The sequence below is a fragment of the Choristoneura fumiferana genome, chromosome 28, assembly GCF_025370935.1.
Source record: "Choristoneura fumiferana chromosome 28, NRCan_CFum_1, whole genome shotgun sequence".
Classification (NCBI taxonomy): Eukaryota; Metazoa; Arthropoda; class Insecta; order Lepidoptera; family Tortricidae; genus Choristoneura; species Choristoneura fumiferana.
Window position 1 is genome coordinate 7,396,016 of NC_133499.1, and position 23,472 is coordinate 7,419,487.

At 39.9% G+C, this 23,472-nt stretch overlaps 1 protein-coding gene across 1 annotated transcript in view; it reads left to right on the plus strand.

Moving 5' to 3' along the window:
• Window positions 1-1,641: 1,641 nt before the first annotated feature.
• LOC141443705 (nuclear factor NF-kappa-B p105 subunit-like) overlaps window positions 1,642-23,472 on the plus strand; it is a 23,476-nt gene continuing 1,645 nt past the window's right edge. The window contains exons 1-9 of the mRNA XM_074109054.1: window positions 1,642-1,860; window positions 17,691-17,806; window positions 18,123-18,277; window positions 18,885-19,017; window positions 19,422-19,604; window positions 19,997-20,102; window positions 20,569-20,706; window positions 21,696-21,787; window positions 23,320-23,467. Coding sequence (XP_073965155.1) covers window positions 17,696-17,806; window positions 18,123-18,277; window positions 18,885-19,017; window positions 19,422-19,604; window positions 19,997-20,102; window positions 20,569-20,706; window positions 21,696-21,787; window positions 23,320-23,467 — 1,066 coding nt within the window. The 5' untranslated portion in view covers window positions 1,642-1,860; window positions 17,691-17,695. The remainder of the gene's footprint in view (window positions 1,861-17,690; window positions 17,807-18,122; window positions 18,278-18,884; window positions 19,018-19,421; window positions 19,605-19,996; window positions 20,103-20,568; window positions 20,707-21,695; window positions 21,788-23,319; window positions 23,468-23,472) is intronic.

A 23,472-nucleotide genomic window follows, 5' to 3' on the forward strand; every position in this document is an offset into this window, starting at 1 on the left:
TCGAATTTCGCAGTAGCTCCTGAAGCTCTCTCTGATTTACGCGTCCGTTACTGCGCTGTGAAGTCAGGTGACTTAGGTCAACATCCAATGGAAGTTCAACGTGCTACGAGGTGCACAAAGACTCTTTATTTAGTAGGGTAGCTGCTCCAATTGCGGACAGTCAAATAATTTATTGAAACAAGTGTTACTTTGCGGAGCTCCATATCAATATATCGTTCATCCAACAGAACATCAACACAATTGCTTCGTGACGATTACATAAGAAAGTGATATAAAGATATCAAACTGTAAATTTAATCTTGTAAATATGATATTATTCTACTGGATGAGCGTATCACGGGACACTTGACACGTACAATGTATTCTATGCTTGACACCATTGACCTAGTCTTAAAGTAAGCAAAGCATGAGTACTAGGCAACGAATAAACATACTTAAATAGATATATACCTACATACGTAAAAACATATATTTGTATTATTCCGAGGATCGAACCCGAGACCTGAAGCTTCATAGTCAGGTTCTCTAACCACTTGGCTATCCGGTGTCGTCTACCGGGTGTGGCCTGTAATACGAGCAAAAAACTAAAACATAGATCGTCCTGGTCAAACAGGACAACATTAGTTCAGCGACTTTTAAAAATAATGGAGTCTTTCAATTTTCCTTTTTTCATACAAATTAAGTACTGCTATCAATGTACGCTATCCTAGAACCCAACTGTCGTCGCCTGTCACGCTACAAACATCAAGCATTTTGCTTTACATTGCTTCTTCGAATAAACTAAAAAGTGTAATAAAAATTAAAAATACTAATTATTTTTAAAAATCGCCGAAGTAATGTTCTTTTTTTATTTTATTCGATTGGATGGCAAACGAGCAGGTGGGTCTCCTGATGGTAAGAGATCACCACCGCCCATAGACACCTGCAACACCAGGGGGATTGCAGATGCGTTGCCAACCTAGAGGCCTAATATGGGATACCTCAAGTGCCGGTAATTTCACCGGCTGTCTTACTCTCCACGCCGAAACACAACAGTGCAAGCACTGCTGCTTCACGGCAGGATTAACGAGCAAGATGGTGGTAGCAATCCGGGCGGACCTTGCACAAGGTCCTACCACCTGCAAAATGTTGTTGAGTTTGACGAGTACGATCTAAGTTTTAATTATTTGCCCCTGTTATAGGCCACACATGGTATAGGTGTAAGCTTAACACAAAGTTACTATTACATCACGTTAGGTAAATTGCTTTAACAATGCGTTTACAGTGGTGTGGCGTTTCATACACACTCGTAAGTATGTTGTGATCGAGTTCGTTAAGAATATTAGGTAACATGTATTCCCACCTCCGTTTTCCATACACATTGTTACATTTTGGCAGGACAAATGTGGGTAGGTAATCTAATTTTCTAAGGTTTTCCGGTCTACTGGTTTTTAAGACTTCCAATATTTTCTATTTCATCACTAAGTATGAGTATTTTGGTGCATGACATACAGAACTATATACATAGGTAAATAATATTTGTTTTCAGCCTCCAAAAGGGTCCAATAGGTCATGCCTTTACCCTACAACAAACGCAGTACTTCGTATTTGGCGCGCAGCCATCTTGGAAACCATCCAAGTCACTCCAACGGCGTATTCCGAACCAGTACGAAACAAACTAGCTAACTGAACACACGTTAGAGTTAACTAGAAAACAAAAACAATAATAAAACAACCGTATTTTGCTATAAACCACGTTTTTATACAAAATTTGGAGGTTATAAATTTTGCGGTAGCGCGCGCTTTTTTCACGCCGGAAAGGCGAAGGTTTTGCGTTTACAGCCTTTGTGTTCGGAGTTGCAGCTACGGCTGAAGATAAGGGTGAGTTTTTTTTTATGATCCGACTGGCTGAATGCAAATGTCAAAATATAGTTTTATTTTTAAAATTAAGGAAAAATAGGTTGCATTTCGAAGTATTTGTTGTGGTCTTTGTTTTCATAATATAGTCAAATTAAAAAAAAAGTGTCTAGTAATAAATTTTATAGATAATCTCTGTTATAACATCTGCCTCTCCCCACAAATATTATAAAATACTATTTTATTTTATGTTACATGTTATAGATTAAATTTAATGTTGCCTAATATTTTGTAAGTTCCTTTTAAGACTTATTTTATTTCGCTTGAACTATTTTTTGTGTTAGCTACCTTGCGGAATCCATGTGTGAAGGTACATTTACAAAGTTTGTTGTTCATTCATAATTGATATACTTAGATAGAACTCCGCAAAGTAACGGACGTTTTCTGTATCGCTCACTATTTTGTGGTGAACGATATTGTATTGTAAAGTAATTTATAAGGATTATGCTGCAGAGGCATCTTTACCTATAGTGCAGGGTGTGCGTTGCACACGGGCGCAGCGGTGTTAGGGGCTTTTTACCTATTGCATTTTGACCGCGCGCTTCCTAGATGGCGCTAAAGTAATAATTGCACACGGGCGCTCCATGGACTAAGACGCCGCTAATAGACTAGTCAGTAAAAAAATAATTTTGGATTAATTCTTACAATGCTACGGCTCAATATTCATAAAAGAGCGAACTGAAACACGTTACATAAATACAAGAGTGACGACATCAGACTTTTTGAAACTTGGCATAGGCATTAGCGTTCATGATTTTATTTCGGTGTGTTAATTCATTTTAGTCAGAGTAACATAGCCTTTACTTGTGGCTTCTCTGCGTCAATCATTAGACCCGGTTTAAAAATAAACCCATGGGAATTCCGAAAACGTTATGGTCGTTATACAACGACGACGTCGTTATAAAACGGATACAAAATTCAGATCTATTGTCAAGAAGACATTAATATCAAAGGCGAATGAGGGCTATCGTTTTTTGTCTCGCTAGATGGCGCACTGTTGCGTGAGGTTTTTAAGTGTGGCTTTCAGAGTCTGTTATTAACGGGCCTTAAAACAAAGTTTAGATTAAAATCATATTTAAAACACCTTAAAACCGTACCATAAAAATATCCAGCAACCACAGTGTTGCTTAGTCTCGTTTTGTTCGGAAAAAAAGGGAGGACAAAAGTTTCCAAAAAACAAAACTGTCTCAAAACACAGACATTCATTGCCCCGTAACGCATAATTGCCATAATTAATTTCAGGTAATGCAAAATATTCACAAAAAATTCTAATTATAAATAAACCCGCGTAGCTCACCCAAAAACTATGAGATTTGACATTTCGGAAACCTCACGCTACACTAGCGCCTCTAGTGGCGAATTCATTCGCGATAGCCCTCATTATAAAGTTAATGATCATGGACAGGGATATTTGGAAAATGATTCCGATCCGCATTAGCGATCCCTTCAAATAGCGAACATACTGTGTTAAAAATAAAGTTGTGTTAAATATTTGTGATGTATAGACATCATTTAATAATATTGTAAATCTGTTTAAAAAAATATACCTCGTTGAGTTTCTTGCCGGATTCTTCTCAACAGAGGTTTTTCCGAACCGGTGGTAGATTTTTTTGACATTCATAAGTGCTTGCTATAGCCTTAATTGAATAAAGATATTTTGACTTTGACTTTGATAGTCCGCCAGTTAACACTAATCAATGGATGGTGAAACAGCCCCTAAGTCTTAATTTACCTTGGACGAAGAAGTCCTAGTCTAGACAGTTCAGATTTTGGAATTTTACATGTGCGTTAAACCGACTGGGTGGGTAAATTGGAATTAAAAATAGTTTATAACTAAGTACATTATGCTATTCATTTTGGAGAGTTATCTGCATACTAACTTTCATCTAAATCCGTCCAGCCATTTTTGCGTGGAAGTCACACACAAAAAAACATTACTTCGCTCACCCGCGACCTTATAATAGCTAAGTTTATGCAAGAAATGCGTGTTCATGCAGTTCCTCCACCTCCACACTGTAAAAACACAAATCATATCACCACCAGTACCACCACCACATTACACTGACGCGTTTCGAACTCAACCAGAGTTCAGCTTCAGAGCAGAGACGTTATAGTCTATTGTGACTGTTAAAATTATTCACATCATCATCATCAGCCTATAGCAGTCCACTGCTGGACATAGGCCTCCCCCAAAGAGCGCCATTGCGCATCCAGCTCCTACCAGCAGCCTTTCGCAGATCGTCACTCCACCTGGCCGGAGGGCGCCCTACACTCCGTTTGCCAAGACCCGGTCTCCACTCAAGAACTCGTTTGCTCCAGCGCAAAATTATTCACATGTGATCGAAATATTAATGAAATCTCGGATTCTAGTTCATACATTGTTTGATAAACAAGTTATTGTGTTGGAAAGCATCAAAACATCGTAAAAGAACGTATTCTTGGCGGCTGCGTACTTCCTCCAACAAAACACCTACGTTTATCGAGAGGGTTATTTTTAAACGTTACTTATTCGCCTTTAAGCTTTATGAGTGCGTTTGGACGTAGTTATTTTTAAATTAGTCCGTGCTCTGTCGCCGCATACAATACATGTACTTAGTCCCCCATATCTGCTTGGTACTCTGTTGCCTTCCGTGTCTTACCTGTCCGACGCTATAGTGCCGCGTTATAACATGTTATACATGTTTATTTAACGTTTGGGCTCCACAGTAAACCAGCGTTACTGCACATAATGTGCGGCAACACATGCTGAGTGGAGACCCTTTTTGGTATCCTGCCGTGTCACCAAGTAACATAGTTTTAGTGCTAGTTCTAGTCTTAGTTTTAGGTGGTACTTATGGAGCCAAAATAAACCTTTCTTTCTTTCTTTCTTTCTTAGTACTTTTTAACCGACTTCAAAAAAAGGAGGAGGTTCGGTTGTATTTTTTTATGTCTGTTACCTCAGAACTCCGTCATTTATTAACCGATTTGAATTTTTTTGCTTGGGTATGGGAAGACCCTGAATTAAATAGATCCCGTAATTAGCAAATCAAGGTCTGATTGGATCCTAAGGAAATCGAGGGAACTCTCAAATATTGTAGGGACACCTGTGGTGATTTATATTTAGCTGTACAGTAGTAGGTAACTCGTGCATTTGCTCTTGAAAATTTCCATTTTGGTGAACTGATGATGAAGACCACAGTTGGCCACCGGAACTACTCATAAACAAGCATTTCAAGTTTGAATTATTAAATTAATTATTTCAATCATTTCAATTATTTTCATGGTTTTTTTCTAGTTGGTTAAATTTTTTATTGTAATTTTTTTTATATGTACTTAGGTGTCGTTAATTTTTAGTTTTTTTTTTTTACCTTCAAACATGTCTTTTAATTTTATTTAAACAAACGTATTATGGTAAAGGTACAATTGAAGTACGTATACTAAACTATCCTAAAAATAACTTATTTATTTATCGTATGGAATAAGTGTCACTGCAAAACTGTGCATGAAATACAAATGAAAACTAAACATTAAAACTTAAATGTAGATTTCTTCAAATATTCCACGGCTTTCTCTGACAGCTTCTTGAGGTCATCTATGTGTCCATCGAACTTAGTGATCGGGCATTCCAGTACCATGTGGTGGGCCGTCTGTTCCGGGTGGCCACACTCGCAACCCGCCGACTCGCACCAGCCCCATTTACTCCTAAGATACGCGGAGTCCCCAACATTGGTTCGGAAGCGGTTGGCCAGGCACCACACTCGGCGCTGCGTTTCGAAGCCCGGGGTCTTTCGCGGGGGTTCAACTCAAACAAGTCAGGTGGCTCTCTCTTCGTCTGCCATTCGCTGAGCCAAGCGTTCCGCATTTCCCAGGCAGGGTCTCTGGAGTGTATTTTGGATACTGGTGGGTGGCGAGATTTTAACCTTTGGGTTGCCGCAGGTAGGTCTTTATTAACAGGTAAGGTTGAGTCCCCACATATTTTGTCCAGCTCGCGATGGAGGCATTGTTCTCGGCGCAGGTGCGGCGGAGCAATATTGCTGAGTGCAGGCAACCAGTGCGTGGGCGTTGGGCGCATACAGCCAGTTACTAGGCGCATGGTGTGGTTCAGCTGCGAGTCTACTGCTGAGACATGTGCGCTGTTAAGCCACACAGGTGCACAATACTCAGCTGAAGAATATACCAGTGCGAGGGCGGTTGTTCGCAGGCACGCAGCGCTGGCGCCCCAGGTAGTGCCCGTCAGTTTCTAAAATAACTTAACTATATACTACCCCCCCAAAACCCCCCCACCCCCAAGTCTTGTCCCTGCGGAAGAGTGCCCAAAAGTACTTTTAGTAACTCTATTATTTATTGCAGCTATTAGTCGATGATGTATCTACTACTGCTGGGTTAAAGTTACTTAGATGTTATATTGATTGGTACATTTTCCAAAGCTAAAATAAAACCCTTACTCAATTAAAAAACTTTTGATTGCGAAGAATACATCCAAAAAGGATCGCAATCGATGCCGACTTTGTTTTTCGTCTCAAATAAACATCAAGGGTAGAGTTCAAAGCTTGGCGTTCTAAATTTAGACGCCATTTTGTTTTGGTTATCCGCCATTTTGGAGCGTCTGGCGGTGTAAATATTTACGGTTTATTTTAGTTCTCGATATGGTTAAATTCAAACACGCAGTTGCAAAATTGGTAAAGGGTTAATTTAACAAACCTTCTTGAAGATAACACACACATTTCAATAAATCTCGTAAAACCTTGAAACAGCTTTGGACAGTAAACATTTTTAATCCAACAGGCTGGCTAATTGTCACGTTTGGCCAAAAAAACTTAAGTTATTTAATAAACAAAATTGCAATAACAAATCAAGTCAATTTCATGAATAGTACAACGACACCCTTTCAAGGTTACCCCGTGCAGAATAGCTCTCATCGCCATAGCAACAGCATTCCGATTGGCAGCAACAGCAACCGTAATCAAACGATGTTTGACATAACCTTGGCATGACGTCGCATCACAAATCACAATGGATCAATTTACTATAGTAACATAGACGCAGTCATATAACAATTGGCATGAATGATCATACGTCAAGAGAGTGAGAAAATGTAAGAATCATTAGTGAGTTGAAAAGAGATATATGGATTATCGTTATGCATTTGGATCAAAATAATGTTGTAAGTAATAAATTATATACCTATATCCTATAGTAAAGTCTGCCAATATATTTGACACCAGAAAGGCCTTGAATGTTGATGTAATTGACGATAGACATACCTAATAAAATTAAGCAGCGACTGACGATTCGCAAATTTTGTAGGTAGCTACCAAATGGGAACAGTTTTCTCATCTCGTGGCCAGAAATGGTAGCTAGTTACGACATGGAAATCGTGCTTTCCCATCTTGCAGCTAGCTAAATCATTAATGTTTTTCTATTTCGAAGGTGCGAGTAGCTACCAAATCTGGCTTTAAGATGGGAGTAAAGGGAAAATCCAACCATAAATACTTTATTTTTATTTTTAATTAACCATTTTCACTGTCCCACTGCTGGGACTCACCCTGTCGGCAGCTAGGTCCTGCCATTCCTTTCTGAATGGGTTCCGGTCGTCCAGCTACCTCCATCTCGGACCACTAAATTCTATTATTTCTACATCTCTTACGATACTCCGCCCAAATTTCTCTATGCGATTTTAACATCAGAAAGAATACATTTATAAACAAAACTGTAATTTCAAAACATAACACAATATTAATTCTATCTATCCCCATCATTGCTACTACAACACTTGGCACAAATATAAATAATCCAGACACTATAAATAAAAATGTTGATAACACAACATTTTTAAACAAAGTACGTCTCGAATCCGAATGTGACAATCTACATAACACTAATAACGTTTTGAAGTATAATATAGAATTAATAACAACTAATATTAACGGTATCACTATGGAGAAAATTTGGCCAAAGAAAAATTCAAAAACCACTGTAACAAATGGTATCAACCATCCAAATATATTTGCGTATAAATATTTATGAACAGTCTCATGAATACTAATGAAAACTTTGACAAATTCAATAAAGAACACCATAAGCCAATAAGTGAAACTGAGAAAAATATACATGGTCACATAGTATAGAAATTCACCAGGCGACTCGGCAACAAAAGGGATAAGAAACAAAATGATAACTTGAGTGAACAGCAAACAGAGGAAGATATAGTGACGGAACTGACGCCACTTCGGTATCAGTGTCCAAGACACTAATCCAAATATCACACTCACTAGAGACACTAAACATTGGAGAATATACAAATTTATCACAATAAGATCATACAAATTTAATTTATTTTCTTCGAAATCACTAGTAGCTTTATAATCAACTTCGTTCGTATAATTAGAAACATTTTGCGTACTGATATTTAATTCCAAAACTTGTGTTACGTACATGATGTCAATTTTGCGGTGTTTATAGTAGAACGCTTGTATAATAAATAAATCTTACTTCATTTGGATAGAGGAAATATTTTTCATTTTCCTTGTTTTAAAACCCAAATTTTAACGAATGACTTGTATTTCAGTTGTGTTACAAAATTTCCCGCTAAATTACACCTAAACGTGCTGATATAATTTAAGCATTCACTTGTAACAGAACCATATAAATATTTTTTATTTTAAATTTGTGGAACTGAACAACGAACAGAGCCAAGCATAGAGACAAAACCTTGCTAAAAAAAGTTTTATTATTCACGATTATGTTGGATGCTCGGCTAAAAGCTCGAAGCATTTTTCTCGCACGAACGCTAGCTACAATTTTTTTTTATTCGACTGTATGGCAAACGAGCAGTGGGTCTCCTGATGGTAAGAGATCACCACCGCTCATAGACACCTGCAACATCCCTCTAGGGATTGCAGATGCGTTGCCAACCTAGAAGCCTAAGATGGGATAGCTCAAGTGCCAGTAATTTCACCGGCTGTCTTACTCTCCACGCCGAAACACAACAGTGCAAGCAGGATTAGCGGCAAGATGGTGGTAGCAATCCGGGCGGACCTTGCACAGTTTTTACCTGTAGAGTAACACACAAATATCGCGTTCCGATACAGTATAGATATTCTGATGCATTGGACATTTCGGTACAGCTGATCATCATTCATCTTCATCATCTCAGCCGTAGGACGTCCACTGTTGGCCATAGGTCTCCCCCATAGACCTTCAGTTGACCTGCATCCACAGTGCCTTTGCGGCTTCAACCAGATCATCCGCCCATCTTGTTGGTGGGCGTCCTACTACCTACGCGATTTCCGATCCGCGGTCTCCATTCGAAAATTTTCGACCCCAACGGCCACCTGTTCTAAGCGCTACCTCCGTGCGGCCTGCCCTTGCCATTTCAAGCCGTTGTCTTTGTCGGTTTGTCTGTGTCACTCGTTCTTCTAGTACCTCCTTATTTATGATTCGATCCCGTAAAGAAACCTTGTACCACTACCATGAGTTTACACCTACGTTTACAGTGACCGTACTCGATAGCGACGGCGTAAATTATTTGTAGTGGCGCTGTACAATTCTCCATACAAATAATTTACGCCGTCGCTATCGAGTACGGTCACTGTAAACTCATGGTAGTGGACCTCTCTCCCCTTTGGATGACGTAGGTCATGTTCTAGGTAAGTCATTTTATGAGTAGGTCATGTTCTAGGTTAGTCATTTTACTCCATAGCTCGCTACATACAGTACTGGTCGCCATAGCGTACAGCTGATATTTCAGTAAAGACAGATAGACACAGTGGAGAATGTAGTTCATTGGACGTTTTGATTCAGTTAACATTTTTGACTTGCCCCCAATCCAATAGAGATTGGCCTTGTATAGTCGCACTTACAGTACCTGCAAGGGCTACTACGAAACTCGAAGTTCGTGACGTGCGGTCCCTCTAGCTCTCGTTTTAAATAGTATAAGTGTCAGAGGGACCGCACGACACGAACTTCGAGTTTCGAGTTTCGTAGTAGCCCTGCTGGCGATAAAGATTGCACATCGGTCTTCGGAAAAAGACAATGAGGGCTATCGCGTATGAATTCGCCACTAGAGGCGCTAGTGTAGCGTGAGGTCTCCGAAATGTCAAATCTCATAGTTTTTGGATGAGCTACGCGGGTTTATTTATAATTAGAATAATTTTGTGAATATTTTGCAATAAGTATCTAAAATTAATTATGGCAAATATGAGTTCCGGGGCAATGAATGTCTGTGTTTTGAGACAGTTTTGTCTTTCGGAAACCTTTGTCCTCCCTTCTTTCCGAACAAAACGGGGACTATGCAACACTGTGGCATGCTCGATATTTTTATGATACGGTTTTAAAGTGTATTAAATATGATTTTAATCTAAACTTTGTTTTCACGCCCGCAATAACAGACTTTGAAAGCCATACTTAAAAACCTCACGCAACAGTGCGCCATCTAGTGAGACAAAAACGATAGCCCTCATTGGCTGTTCACGACGATTTCCGAACACTGGCGACCGTCCATCATTTATTAAGTGACGTTTTATATCAAATAAATGTGCAGTATTTATGGACTTTAATAGCTTACGACAAATTAATGACATGTCAACTTCGGATATCTATAGAGAGCTGTTGCAACTACTAGAAAAAGGATAGTTCCCTCTTTTTCCTAAAGATGCCATCGTACAATTTAACGTTTTGGGGGGTTTCCGTCCGTACTCTATTGGCACCTATAACGACTGACAAACGTCACATAAGTAGGTAGTGTGTGACAACGCTCCACGAAGCCGAAATTAGCCGAATCTCTCTCCAAAGACCGATGTGCAATCTTTATGGCCGGGTACTGTACTTATATTTTAAAATAAATCCATTCGTAGATCAAATGTAGTAGTAAAGACATGTAAATTGGGCACCGTGCCCGACCAACGACCTCAATCCAAACTAGAGTGTATTTTTAAAGTTTTTCATACGTAACTTCTACGCGGTAACGTTATAAATCGATATGTTTACATCCTTTGCTGTTTACTGATATTGAAAATACAAACTGAAATATAGTTGCACAGAAAAAACAGAAAAATAAGACCATCACTGGGAATCGAACCCAGGTCCTCGGTAATCCGTACCGCGTGCTATACCGCTACACCACTGATGGTCAACGGTACCGACACGAATTTCCCTATGCACCTCATATCTCAGCTTGTGTTTCTTACTTAGTCACTTAAGCAGCGACGCTAGCGACATCTATGCCGTAAGCCCTCAAACTTTTTCGGCATTCCTTTGGAACTAACCGCTCACCCGGACAAGAGATATCGTTTTTAAGCAATCAAATTAAGATTGGTTTTTTGGAATCTTTTTGTATTTTTTTATTTCAATTCCAAATTTTTACTTTTACGGTCATCCCGTAAAACCGAAATTGAAAATACAAACTGAAATATAGATGCACAGAAAAAACAGAAAAATAAGACCATCACTGATGTTTACTGATGTTTAATTTAGCACTAATCATTACTCGCTGCTTCGCTTGCGGTAGCCGTAAATCAACATACTTTTTGTGATTTTAATGAATTCCCAAAAATCATACGTAGTCCATGAGTGCAAAATTTAAGATACTACGAAACTCGAAGTTCGTATCGTACCGTCCCTCTCGCTCTCGTATTAAATAGTATAAGTGTCAGAGGGACCGCACGACACGAACTTCGAGTTTCGTAGTAGCCCTGCTGTAGTCTAGATTTAAGTCCTCAAGTGGCAACCACGAACCGGAAGACGAAGCGTTGGCAGGCCTCCCAATAAATGGACTGACGACATCGAGAGAGGTGCAGGCAACCGGTGCATGTGGCGAGTTGTCGTTCATTGCGGTGGTCTAAGGGCTACGTCTAGATGATGAGTCTAGATGTAGTCCACGCTTCCTGTCGGAAGGATCTGATCTGAGACAGGGAGGCGTTATCTCTCTGGAACTCTTCAGAAATTCGTCGGAGGATGTTTTTAAGCACTTGGACTAGAACGGGTCCGTATCAGCATCAACCCCTCTTCTTTTTGTTGGTAATACAAATGTCATACTGATTTATGTTGTTTTGCCTAATAAATAAATTATATTCAGCCTACGTTCTAGTATAAAGCACTAAAGATGTGACGTCAAATTATTTGGAGTTGCTCTACGACTAGACACGCATACACAAATGCAATACATGAACACAATTTATTGCGCAGACGTAGGTAGGTACGTAGTTAAAACCATATGGTCGCGAATGTAAAAAGTAAGTAAGTGTTTATATTGTTTGACGTATATTACCTATTTGACGACCGGTGGCCAAGTGGTTAGAGAACCTGACTACGAAGCTTGAGGTCCCGGGTTTGATCCCCGGCCGGGGCAGATATTTGTGTGAATAACACGAATGTTTGTTCTCGGGTCTTGGATGTTTAATATGTATTTAAGTATGTATTTATCTATATAAGTATGTTTATCCGTTGCCTAGTATCCATAGTACAAGCTTTGCTTAGTTTGGGACTAGGTCAATTGGTGTCAAGTGTCCCATGATATTTATTTATTATTTATTTATATATTTCGTTGATATACCGGGTGTGGCCTGTAATACGAGCAAAATATTAAAACATAGGGCGTCCTCGTCAAACTGAACCACATTAGTTCAGCGACTTTTAAAAATAATGGAGTCTTTGAATTTTCCTTTTTTCATACAAATTAAATACTGCTATCAATGTACGCCATCCTAGAACACAACTGACGTCGCCTGTCACGCTACAAACATCAAGCATTTTGCTTTAAGTACTATGCTTCTCCGAATAAACTTAAAAGAGTTATAAAATTAAAAAACTAATGATTTTTAAAAGTCGCTGAACTAATGCTGTTCTGTTTGATCTACTTATGTTTTAATTATTTGCTCGTATTACAGGCCACACCCGGTAGACCTCCGCACAGTAAACGCCTGATTCAATTAACTACGACTAAATACAATACGGTATTTTTACAACTCCTGATTTTGCCATATCCTAATATTATTATGAAAATATAGATGTACAGATAGTGTTTAGCGAAGAGAAAATTTAAATCGGTTGATAATTGGATTTATAGTGATTTTTTTTAAATCTATATACCTGTCTCTTTCTCAAACGCTTTTCTCTATGCAGCAAGTGTGGCGGTACTGGCGTGTGACGTCACATGCCAGTATGTCATTCTCTGTCTAATCTTGAATTTCAAACCTGTATAACTTTGTTATTTGTAAAGGTAGCTTAAAAATTGTTTTTCTATTCGATAACAGGCATTGTATAGTTTTAATTTATAAAACATACTTATACAAAATAGTTAAATACCGTATTTCAGATCCAATTTGTGGTAAATTCTTCTTGGAATTAATCTAAGGTGAAGGTTAAGCAATCCGTCCGTCAAATGTAAAAATAGTTTTTTCCCACGTAGATAAACTTTGTAAAGGAAATAACCGAAATGTCTGGTCGCTGCTAAATCTTGGAGGTCGTCCAATTTCGAGAGGAGACCAGATTATTTAGATCTTTACGTGTATATGTGATAGGGTTAGATGGGCGGGGGGGCTAACAAATTCGAAAATCGAAGTTCGTATCGTACCGTCCCTCTCACTCTCGTATTAAATAATATAGCGTTAGCGGGACGGCAACATACGAAGTTCGAATTTTGCACTTCGTAGTATTGGGGCAGGGTCTAACAGCCACAAACAAAAAAAGTTTGCATGTGAGCAAGGCTCTACCCATCCCGTGTTACACGCAAACAATTGGAGTGGCTGAAAGGTGCAATAGAACTCTTAAAGTAAGTAAGTACTTAATTGAAAATTAGCGAAGATGCGAAAATGTTTCTATAATTTTTCGCTGAAAATATTTTTCCCAAAATTATTTATGACTACTTCAGAATCAATCAACTTTTAAGTGATTTTTTAAAATGATTTACTTATTTAAATTAAATGACATTAGCACAATTAAACAATTAGGTACAAATAAAATTTAGGACTAATTAAGGTTTGCAAAACTGAAGTGGCAGTGGGCGGGGCACATTGCTCGCAGGACTGATGGCCGATGGTGTCAAAGGGTTCGCGGACCGGGAGACGAGCTGTCGGTAGGCCTCCAACAAGATGGAGCGACGACCTGGTTAAGATCGCGGGATTGCGGTGGATGCGGAAAGCACAAGACCGGTCTGAGTGGAGAGCCTTGGGGGAGGCCTATGTCCAGCAGTGGACGTCTTTCGGCTGACATTAAGATGATGATGATGAAAATTAAGGATTATTATAAAACTGACCTAACCTGAAAGATTCTACAGGCAGTCCTGAAATATATCCTGCTTAGTTTCAGAAAAATCGTTTTTCTGCATAATTGAAGCAGGCGAGAAATGAATCATAGTTTGTATGATTTCTTTGTTGAGTCGGCTGCGAGTTTCGTCGGCAAATTCACGATGACCTTGCGCCTATTGTCGTAAGCAGGGAAAACGGCACGCGGTCATTTGTCATTTGGTTTGGTTTATCAACACTCGACGAAGTTTGGGGAAGTGTAAACCAATAAGTCGTTATCATCATCAGCAGCCAAGAAGCCCACTGCTGGACAAAGTCCTCCCGCTTAGAACGCTCAGGTGCTTATTTCGCATAACATTAATTGTCCTAATACGAATTCGCATAACAGATTTGGCATAACATAATTGTGTATAAAAGCGGCAATAATAAAGAAACATAACACTTATTTAGTATAATAATGAGTCCGCCTGATTGAAAATTGTTCTTTGTTCAGTCGGCCAAGAGTGTTTGGTCGGTGGATTATAGTATGATGACCTTGTGCCCATTGTCGTGAGCAGGGAATACGTACGGCACGTGGTCGTTTGATCTGTTTATCAACTCAACACTACGAATATAAGATGAATGTTGTGAAATATAATTTATTGAATCTAAACAATTAGGTACTTAGCTTACCTGCGACCGATAGCTACGGTTATGCAAGAAATGTGTGTTCATGCAGGTCCTATTCCACGCTGTTAGAACACACACATCATACAAACCCAACTATCACCACCAGCACATAACGCAGACGCGTTTCGAATTCTGCTACTCTGATGATGAACTCTGGTTGCGTTCGAAACGTGTGGTGGTGATAGTTGGGTTAGTGTGATGTGTGTTCTTACAACGTGGAGGCGGAACTGCATGAACACACATTTGTTGCTTAAACGTATCTATCATAACGCCGCGGGTGAGCAAAGTAATGTAGTTCATTTTAGTTTGTTGCTAACTTTTTCTGCTTTTAAGTTATTTCTTTCTCTTTCTTGTTTTAAACTTTCGCGTTTTAACCGTTGTAAGTGTCGCGATAAGTTCCAGGTTTGAGTTTCCGTAGATCCGAGTGCCGGCAATAATCTGCTATTACTTACTCAGAAAAACCACCTCAAACCCTCTTCTTGAACAAAAGTTTTCCGTAAAGGAAAACAAATAAACAAAGCTTAAATATATTGCGAAATTTCCTGAAACCACGCGGTTCAACAACACGTGGTTGGAGGGGTGCCATATTTGTTTTTTTTGCGTCGCTCTTTTGTAGACTGCCAGTGTCGTCGTTTAATTTTTCACGTGTGGCAATACTGATTTATAGTTTTAAATCGAGATGTGACGATGGTACTCGTGTGGTTTATTGGCTGTTTATATTTTATTGTTTGCAATATTGACACGCAGTAAGATCGATTTGTTTTGTTGTTTTACTATTTATATTGCTGTTGTTCATAAACAAGAACCTTATTGTGCTAATAGACTTAAGCAATCACTTGTAACGAGCATTCTAGGACTTCGGTACACGCTCTTCCGTGTCAGTTTAGTCTATCATTCTATTTCTGTCATTCACATCCGATGGATGAATATTATTAAGATTCGATTTGTAGCATTCGAACATGGCGGATGTAGACAATATCTAATTTTGCTATTTCTGTTTCTTTGAGTTGAAGTATAATTTTGATTGTGTTTTATGCGGCGATTTACCTTAACAGTGAACAGTGATCACAAAATTCTATATTTCTCTCGTGTCTGACATTTTTTAAATGCGCAAGTTGTGTCCACGTGGTTTCTGGAATTTTACTATCAAGTTGCAAAAACTACAACCACCGTACAATTAGGACAGAAAAGCCATATTTTAAAAGAGAAGAAGAATATTATTAAAAACATTTGATTTTCATCAGTCTGGACCATCAGTCCGTCAGACTGAAGTAATGAGGGCTATCGTTTTTTGTCTTTCTAGATGGCGCCACTGTTGCGTGAGGTTTTTAAGTGTGGCTTTCAAAGTCCGTTATTACTTACTACGGACGTGAAAACAAAGATAAGATTAAAATCATATTTAATACACCTTAAAACCGTACTATAAAAATATCGAGCAACCACAGTGTTACGTAGTCCCGTTTTGTTCGGAGAAAAACGGAGGACAAACGTTTCTGAAACACAAAACTGTCTCAAAACAAAGACATTCATTGCCCCGTAACGCATAATTGCCATAATTAATTTCAGGTAATGCAAAATATTCACAAAATTATTCTAAATATAAATAAACCCGCGTAGCTCACCCAAAAACTATTAGATTTGGCATTTCGGAGACCTCACGCTACACTAGCGCCTCTAGCGGCGAATTAAGACGCGATAGCCCTCATTCTGTCATAATTCTGACTAGAATGATGAACCTAAGAGGCTACTTATCGTACTGTCCCTCTCATTCTCGTATTAAATAATATTAGCGTCACTGGGACGGCAAGGTACGAAGTTCGAATTTTGCACTTCGTAGTATACCTACGGCCTGTTTGTTGTTTAGTTCGACTTTATTACGTTTCCATTCAATCAAAGTTCTAGTCAGTCTGTTACCTCTCCCGACATAAGCCGCTGAACCGATTACATGAAATTTGCTATAAAGATACTTTGAGGTCCTGGGGAGGACATAGGATAGTTTTTATCCCGGAAAATAGCATAGGTCCCGCGGATAAACGTAGTTTTCGTAGACAGAGTTGCCAGCACTTAGTTAAAAATAAAACTTAACCTATAAATACAAGCGAAACAGGGTCATCGCTCTCCCGAGGTTAACTTGACAGTTGAATGACAGCCGCCGCCAGTGTTGCCAACATCCGACCGCGGTCTTATATGGTCACACCTTGGGGTTTGGCAGTATGATAGAGGGATCTTGGCCTAGTAAGATGGACTTGTTATTGTGCTGTACCAAATAGCCTGGGATGAATGTAATACAGGTAAATGCAAATAGTTTTCTTGTGGGATCGTTAGGAAAGGCCCAAATAAACATGTTTTAAAGCTTAGGATAGTACGTAAACAGGAACTAAGAAAACTGCGCATATGTTAAGAGTATAAAAACAAAACAAAACTGGCCTCGTTGTACCGTATGGAGTCCTACTAAAATTATAAACGTGAAATCGCGATTTTGTTTTAGTTACGCCACAACGGCTCAATTGAATGGATTTGAATATCTGGAATAAAATGGAGTTCGGCTACATGCTCTTCCGGCGTCACTTCAGGCCCTCATTCTGGTTTTCTGTCATTCAAATCGGATTAACGAATACTATTAACGACTTCGGTTACATAGAATGGACCTGTAGCGACTCCTAGCGCCATCTAGTGAGCACATATAGAAACTCCAAGAGAGAGAGAGAGAGAGAGAGCATCACAACACAACACGACACAGATAAATGTGAATGCAGCTTGAATGACGACAGAATGATCGAGCTTTTAACCAAGTCATATATCTATAATCTATAGCCTCTATCGGTTAACAATATACAATGTTTTAAACCTTTGTTTTAAGGCTTTAGTGACCATTTTTTTATTCGTCCGTCTGTTTGTCGACAGAAATCATGCCGTCGGAGGTGCGGTCCGGCAAGTCCCTGCAGCGGGAGCTGGCTGACTCCATCATCAGGATGGTGCCTCTGGACGAGATTAGGATCCTGCTGGCGTGCGGCGCTAAGGTACACAAATATTTATTTATGTACTAGCGGACCTGGCAGATGTTGTCCTGCCCGAAAAAACACTACATTAAATATGATAACATACCGACAGCAGCGCCACCTACCGGGTCCAATTGCGTTTTCAAACCATCCAGGAAGGACCAGGAACCGAACCTATTGAAGTTTCCACACAAAATCAGTTCAGCCGTTTAAGAGGAGGTAGGTGACAAACACATGTACTTACAGAAGAATCATATACATACATTAAAGAAGATTTAATTTGAAAAAAAAAAAACAGCATAACAGTTTATCACTAAGGCAATGCGTTAATCTTTAGGTGAACGAGCCAGTAACGCAGGGCCTGCGTCCACTGCACTACGCGATATGGCAGCGCTACCTGGAAGCTACTAGATTGTTGTTGGTGCGGGGATGCGACGTGAACGCGAGAGACGATTGTGGATACAGCGCGCTGCATCTGTCTTCTGAGCACGGGTGAGGAATTTGACACAGACAAACACACCTTACATTCCCTCCCTTTCCCATCTCCGTTTCCTTCACTTCCTCCCTTCATTGCCCTATCCTCGCCCCTCCAGCTATATCTTCTTTCCTGCATCTCTCTGGAACTGCCTTCTTTCTATAGCTTTATTTTCCTAACTCTAACCACCTGTTTCTCTCGCTGCCTCCATTTCTGCCTTTCTTCATCTCTTTCCCTGCAACCTTCCTTATTTATTTTTCTAGAACTCCCTCCTTTGAGCTACTTCTCTTGCCTACGCTAGTAACTCTCACAATATGGCACTGCTACTTGGAAGCAATCATATTGTTGTTGGTGTACGTCAACGCGAGAGACGATTTCCTCATCCTCCTCATTTATTTCCCTTTCTCTTCATCTCTTTCTCTCCCACCTTTCATCTGTATCTTTCTAGAACCCCTCCTCTGAGCTCTTTCTCTGCCCCACGATTGTTAGCGCTAACGCTACCTGGATTGTTATTAGTAACAGGATTCGAGTTCAAACTTTATCCGCCACACCGGAAACTTTTACGTTTTTAGAAAAAGAAACATTGCAGCTTTAATACATGTTTGTGTGTCACATCTTGCGCAGATACACAGAATTGGTGAAGCTCCTCCTCCAGAGCGGAGCAGCTGTGGACTATCGCCCTGACACTGGGGAAGAGTTCCCCCGAACTACCCTCTGCGACGAGCCCCTCAGGCTGGCCATAAGGAACAAGCACTATGTAAGCTATACCAAAGAATAAAGATAGATAGATAGATTAGGGAGGTCTATAGCTAGACAATTAGATATATAGTTAGAGAGTAGAATACAGAGAGTAAATTTAATGGTAAGGAAAAACTGCGACAGTCGATTTTGAATGGTTGAACTTTAAGTTATTTACTAAACTGAGTTCTGGGCTTGTTTTTTATTTTCAATTTATTTGAAAAAAACTTTTTTTGTCTTTATAAACTCAAAGGTCAAAGATATCTTTACACTTTAGTGCCCTGTCAATGCACAATAAATTTTATACAAAAGTTCAAAAACGCAGTGAAAGTTTATAGACATCTTTGACCTCAACTGTTCATACTGTTTAACCAAAAACCAATTAACCTGATGTTAAAGGTGCTAACTTTTTACCTCCTCCAGGAGGTCGCCCGTCTCCTCCTGGAGCACGGCGCGGATCCTAACAAGAGGTACTTCTTCGGCGCTGAGATCAACCTGGTCTCCGACCCTGAATACTTGGAACTGCTCCTGACCTTTGGAGCCAACCCTGACTCCCGTGACAGAGCTGGCCTGACCCCACTCATGAAGGCAGCTAGGCAAAGAAAGGTAAAAACTGAAAAGATAATCCTGGTCAGGGCACCAAATGAAAACAACTCTTGATATCCGTATTTTTGACGCTGGAATTTACATACAATTAGGAATTAGGCATATAATTTAATTAATTTCTCACGCAAACGTATTGATGTGACTGCGTCGACACTGTTTGTGTGTCGATTCAAATTTATAGAAGACCAAATTGTAGAGAACAAGTTCGATATAATTGTAGATCATATTCATATTGGATAGATTCATTTATTAAATCGCTTTATTGACTTCATTGTTTTTAATTCGTAATTCGTAATAATTTCGTAATTCGTCCATTCGGACAGGCTAAGGTCCAGGACCATATTGCCTCGTCATCAGTTAGTTGAGAACTTCTTTTCTGACGATTGTTTCAGGGCATGGATGCTGTGCTGCTGCTGATCAGCCACGGTGCCGACGTAAACGCTATGGCTGACGCTCGGAATGACTACCGAACAGTACTGCATTACGCTGTGCTCAGCGGTAAGTTTCTAAAGCTAAGAGATTCCTTTAAAAACTTCTAGGGTCATTAGTTCATCTTATAAAGTGCCTAGTGCCCACCCTTAAAAAATAAGCCGACAACCACCTTGTTTGTATGATCTGAGGTATCTAACGTGAATGTCACAGTCGGAACCCAATCATTTACATATCATTTTACCACTTTGTCGGCATAATTCAGTCACGCAAATCTACAGTTCTCAGCACAGCACAGCACACAGCATGTGCAGTTCAGTGCACTGATAGTCTCTGAGAAAAGCCGTGGACAGACAGACAGACAGAAAGATCTAGCGAAAATTTGAGCGTTCCATATTTGCCATTTGGCAACGAAACCCTAAAAAGAAGCATAATATTTGTAAATGCATGGTTTCAGAGTGGTTACACCTTACAAATAGTAACATATACTTTTGCGCGAAATTTGTTAACGACCTATAACATCGTCCATCCTCAGGCAACACGACCGTAGTCAACTTGCTGGTGAAGCAGGGCGCATGCGTGAATTCGTGCGCCGCTCTGAGCAAGCCCAGCCCGCTGGACCTGGCCATACTGAAGGGAGACGTGCCCATGGTCGAGCTGCTGCTGGCTGCCGGTAAACTAACGCTAAGTTAGACTAAACTAAGGCGAAGTTACACTAACTAAGACTAGGCTAGACTAAACTAAAACTAAAGTTACACTAATTTAGACTAAACTAACACTAAGTTAGACTAACCTAAGACTAACGTTAGACTGAACTAACACTAAGTTAGACTCATCTGTGGCTCTTTACAGTGCTGGTTACGTAAAATGCAATGGTTACGTATGTAAGAAAAGAACATAGTGCCTTTACCAACTTTTAACCAATAACTTAAGAAAGTTAGGCTACGACGCTACGAGCTACTTTGAACTTACTTAGCGATAACCTAGGATAGGGTAGGGCTTTGCGGTGAAGGAAAACATCGTGAGGAAACCTGCACAAACCTGCGAAGCAATTCAATGGTGCGTGTGAAGTTCCCAATCCGCACTGGGCCCGCGTGGGAACTATAGCCCAAGCCCTCTTGTTCTGAGAGGAGGCCTGTGCCCAGCAGTGGGACGTATATAGGCTGGATGAACCTAGGGTAGGCTAAGTTAAAGACGCTATGAATTGACTATGGGTTGACAATGAGGCTATCGTTTTTTGTCTCACTAGATGGCGCACTGTTGCGTGAGGTTTTTAAGTATGGCTTTCAAAGTCTGTTATTACGGGCGTGAAAACAAAGTTTAGATTAAAATCATATTGAATACACCTTAAACCGTACCATAAAAATATCGAGCATGCCACAGTGTTGCATAGTCCCCGTTTTGTTTGGAAAAAAAGAGGACAAAGGTTTCCGAAAGACAAAACTGTCTCAAAACAGAGACATTAATTGCCCCGCAACGCATATTTGCCATAGTTAATTTCAGATATTGCAAAATAATCACAAATTATTCTAATTATTAATAAACCCGCGTAGCTCACCCAAAAACTATGAGATTTGACATTTCGGAGACCTCACTCTACACTAGCGCCTCTAGTGGCGAATTCATACGCGATAGCCTTCATTGACTAAACTTTTTTGTCAGGTGCCCGAGTGAACTCTTCCAGCTCTGTGATTGGTTCCCCGCTGCATGTGGCCTGCTCCGACAACATAACCAACAGGAAGGAAATAGTTCAAGTAAGTAAGATATATTTTACACGCAGAAAATGGTTTATTGTTTGCATAATCTATCTATCTATCTGATACCTTTTAAACGAGCAATAATATCTTTAAATGTCCTTAAGCCTCTTATGATCTTCGGCCTCTAGGTTGGCAACGCATCTGCAGTACCCCTGGTGTTGCAGATGTATGTATGTATGTATGTATGTAAACTCTTTATTGTACAAAAGAAAATTAACAAAATACAATTGACAAACTTTAAGATACTTGTATAAAGGCGGACTTATCCCTTTAAGGGATCTCTAGCAGTCAACCTTTGAGTGGATGAGAAGAGAGGAGCAATACGTTAGGGTCCGACAAAGGGTGAGTTTAAGAGTTAAAATAATGGAAGCTACTATACTTATTAGCTTTATGGACGGTGGTGATCTCTTACCATCAGGAGACCCACGAGCTCGTCCTTATTATTATCCTGTCGAATAATAATAATAAATGAGAAATCTTGTGTATTATATTATATATAATCAGAGCCTCGGAAACGGCTCCAATGATTGCGATGTTTTTTTTTATGTAGAGGTCTTCGGGGATGACAAATCGATCTAGCTTGGTCTTATCTCTGGGAAAAAGCTTTTTCAAGCGAAGTTCATCTCAGTTAAGTTCAACGAAGTAATAGATGGATAGCGGAGTGCAAAATTTCCGTAACTACTTGATACCGCGATGGAATGCACAATGGTTCCCGTAAAACTGATGCTAAGTCCGAATTTGATAGTCTGCCGCGGCGGAACCTGCCAAAAGTACCAAAAAAATAGTCAATTCCGGTGCGAAAAAAGGGGGCTATTTAATCCTTCTGATAGTGAAATAATACTCATGGAATCAATTAGGAATTTACTGGTAGACACAGAAAAGCGAAATTAGTTAGTATTTTTTTGCCGGAAGTGCTCGGCAGACGCTCTCAAAGGTGACCAGGACCCCAAAATATACCCATCTCATACCAGCATGAAACCAATTCCAGTCGTTAGGTTAGGTATGAATCAGGTTGAGTTCGTAACGCGTCACTGTAGTGATGCTGGTTAAATGGGTTTGTGTGATTTGTGTGTGTTCTTACAGTGTGGAGGTAGACGAACTGCATGTACACAGATTTCTTGCATAAACGTAACTATCATTAGTTTGCAGGTGAGCAAAGTAACGCCTGATTCAATATTTTTTTATATATAAAATATATTTTTATATATTTTTTTTACCCGTGTGGTGTCGGGTTAGAATTACACCTCTCCATTTCTTCCGTGGATGTCGTAAGAGGCGACTGAGGATATAGGTCAAGGTATACCGTAGGCGACAAGCTAGCAACCTGTCACTATTGTACCGTTTTTGTCAAACTTAAAACCTTAAATTGCTAAAAGTGGCTCCGAAGCGGTAACGTTTCGTGTGCTCTGCCTACCCGTTTGGGAATACCGGCGTGATGTTAGTGCCAATAGGCTTACGTTTGGCCCCAATCTCTCTTGATGGAAGGCGAAGATGAGGCTAAGGCGGTTCACGTTGGATGTCCTTTGCAGATCCTTCTAGAAAGTGGAGCAGATCCGAACCTGAAGGTCTACAACGACGAAGACGCGACACAGCTGCGGCCGCCACTCGCCGAGTATCTGGCCAGCAACGCCGAGCCAGCGGGGAGATCGTTGCCATGCTGCAAGGCATGGAGCCAGGGTATG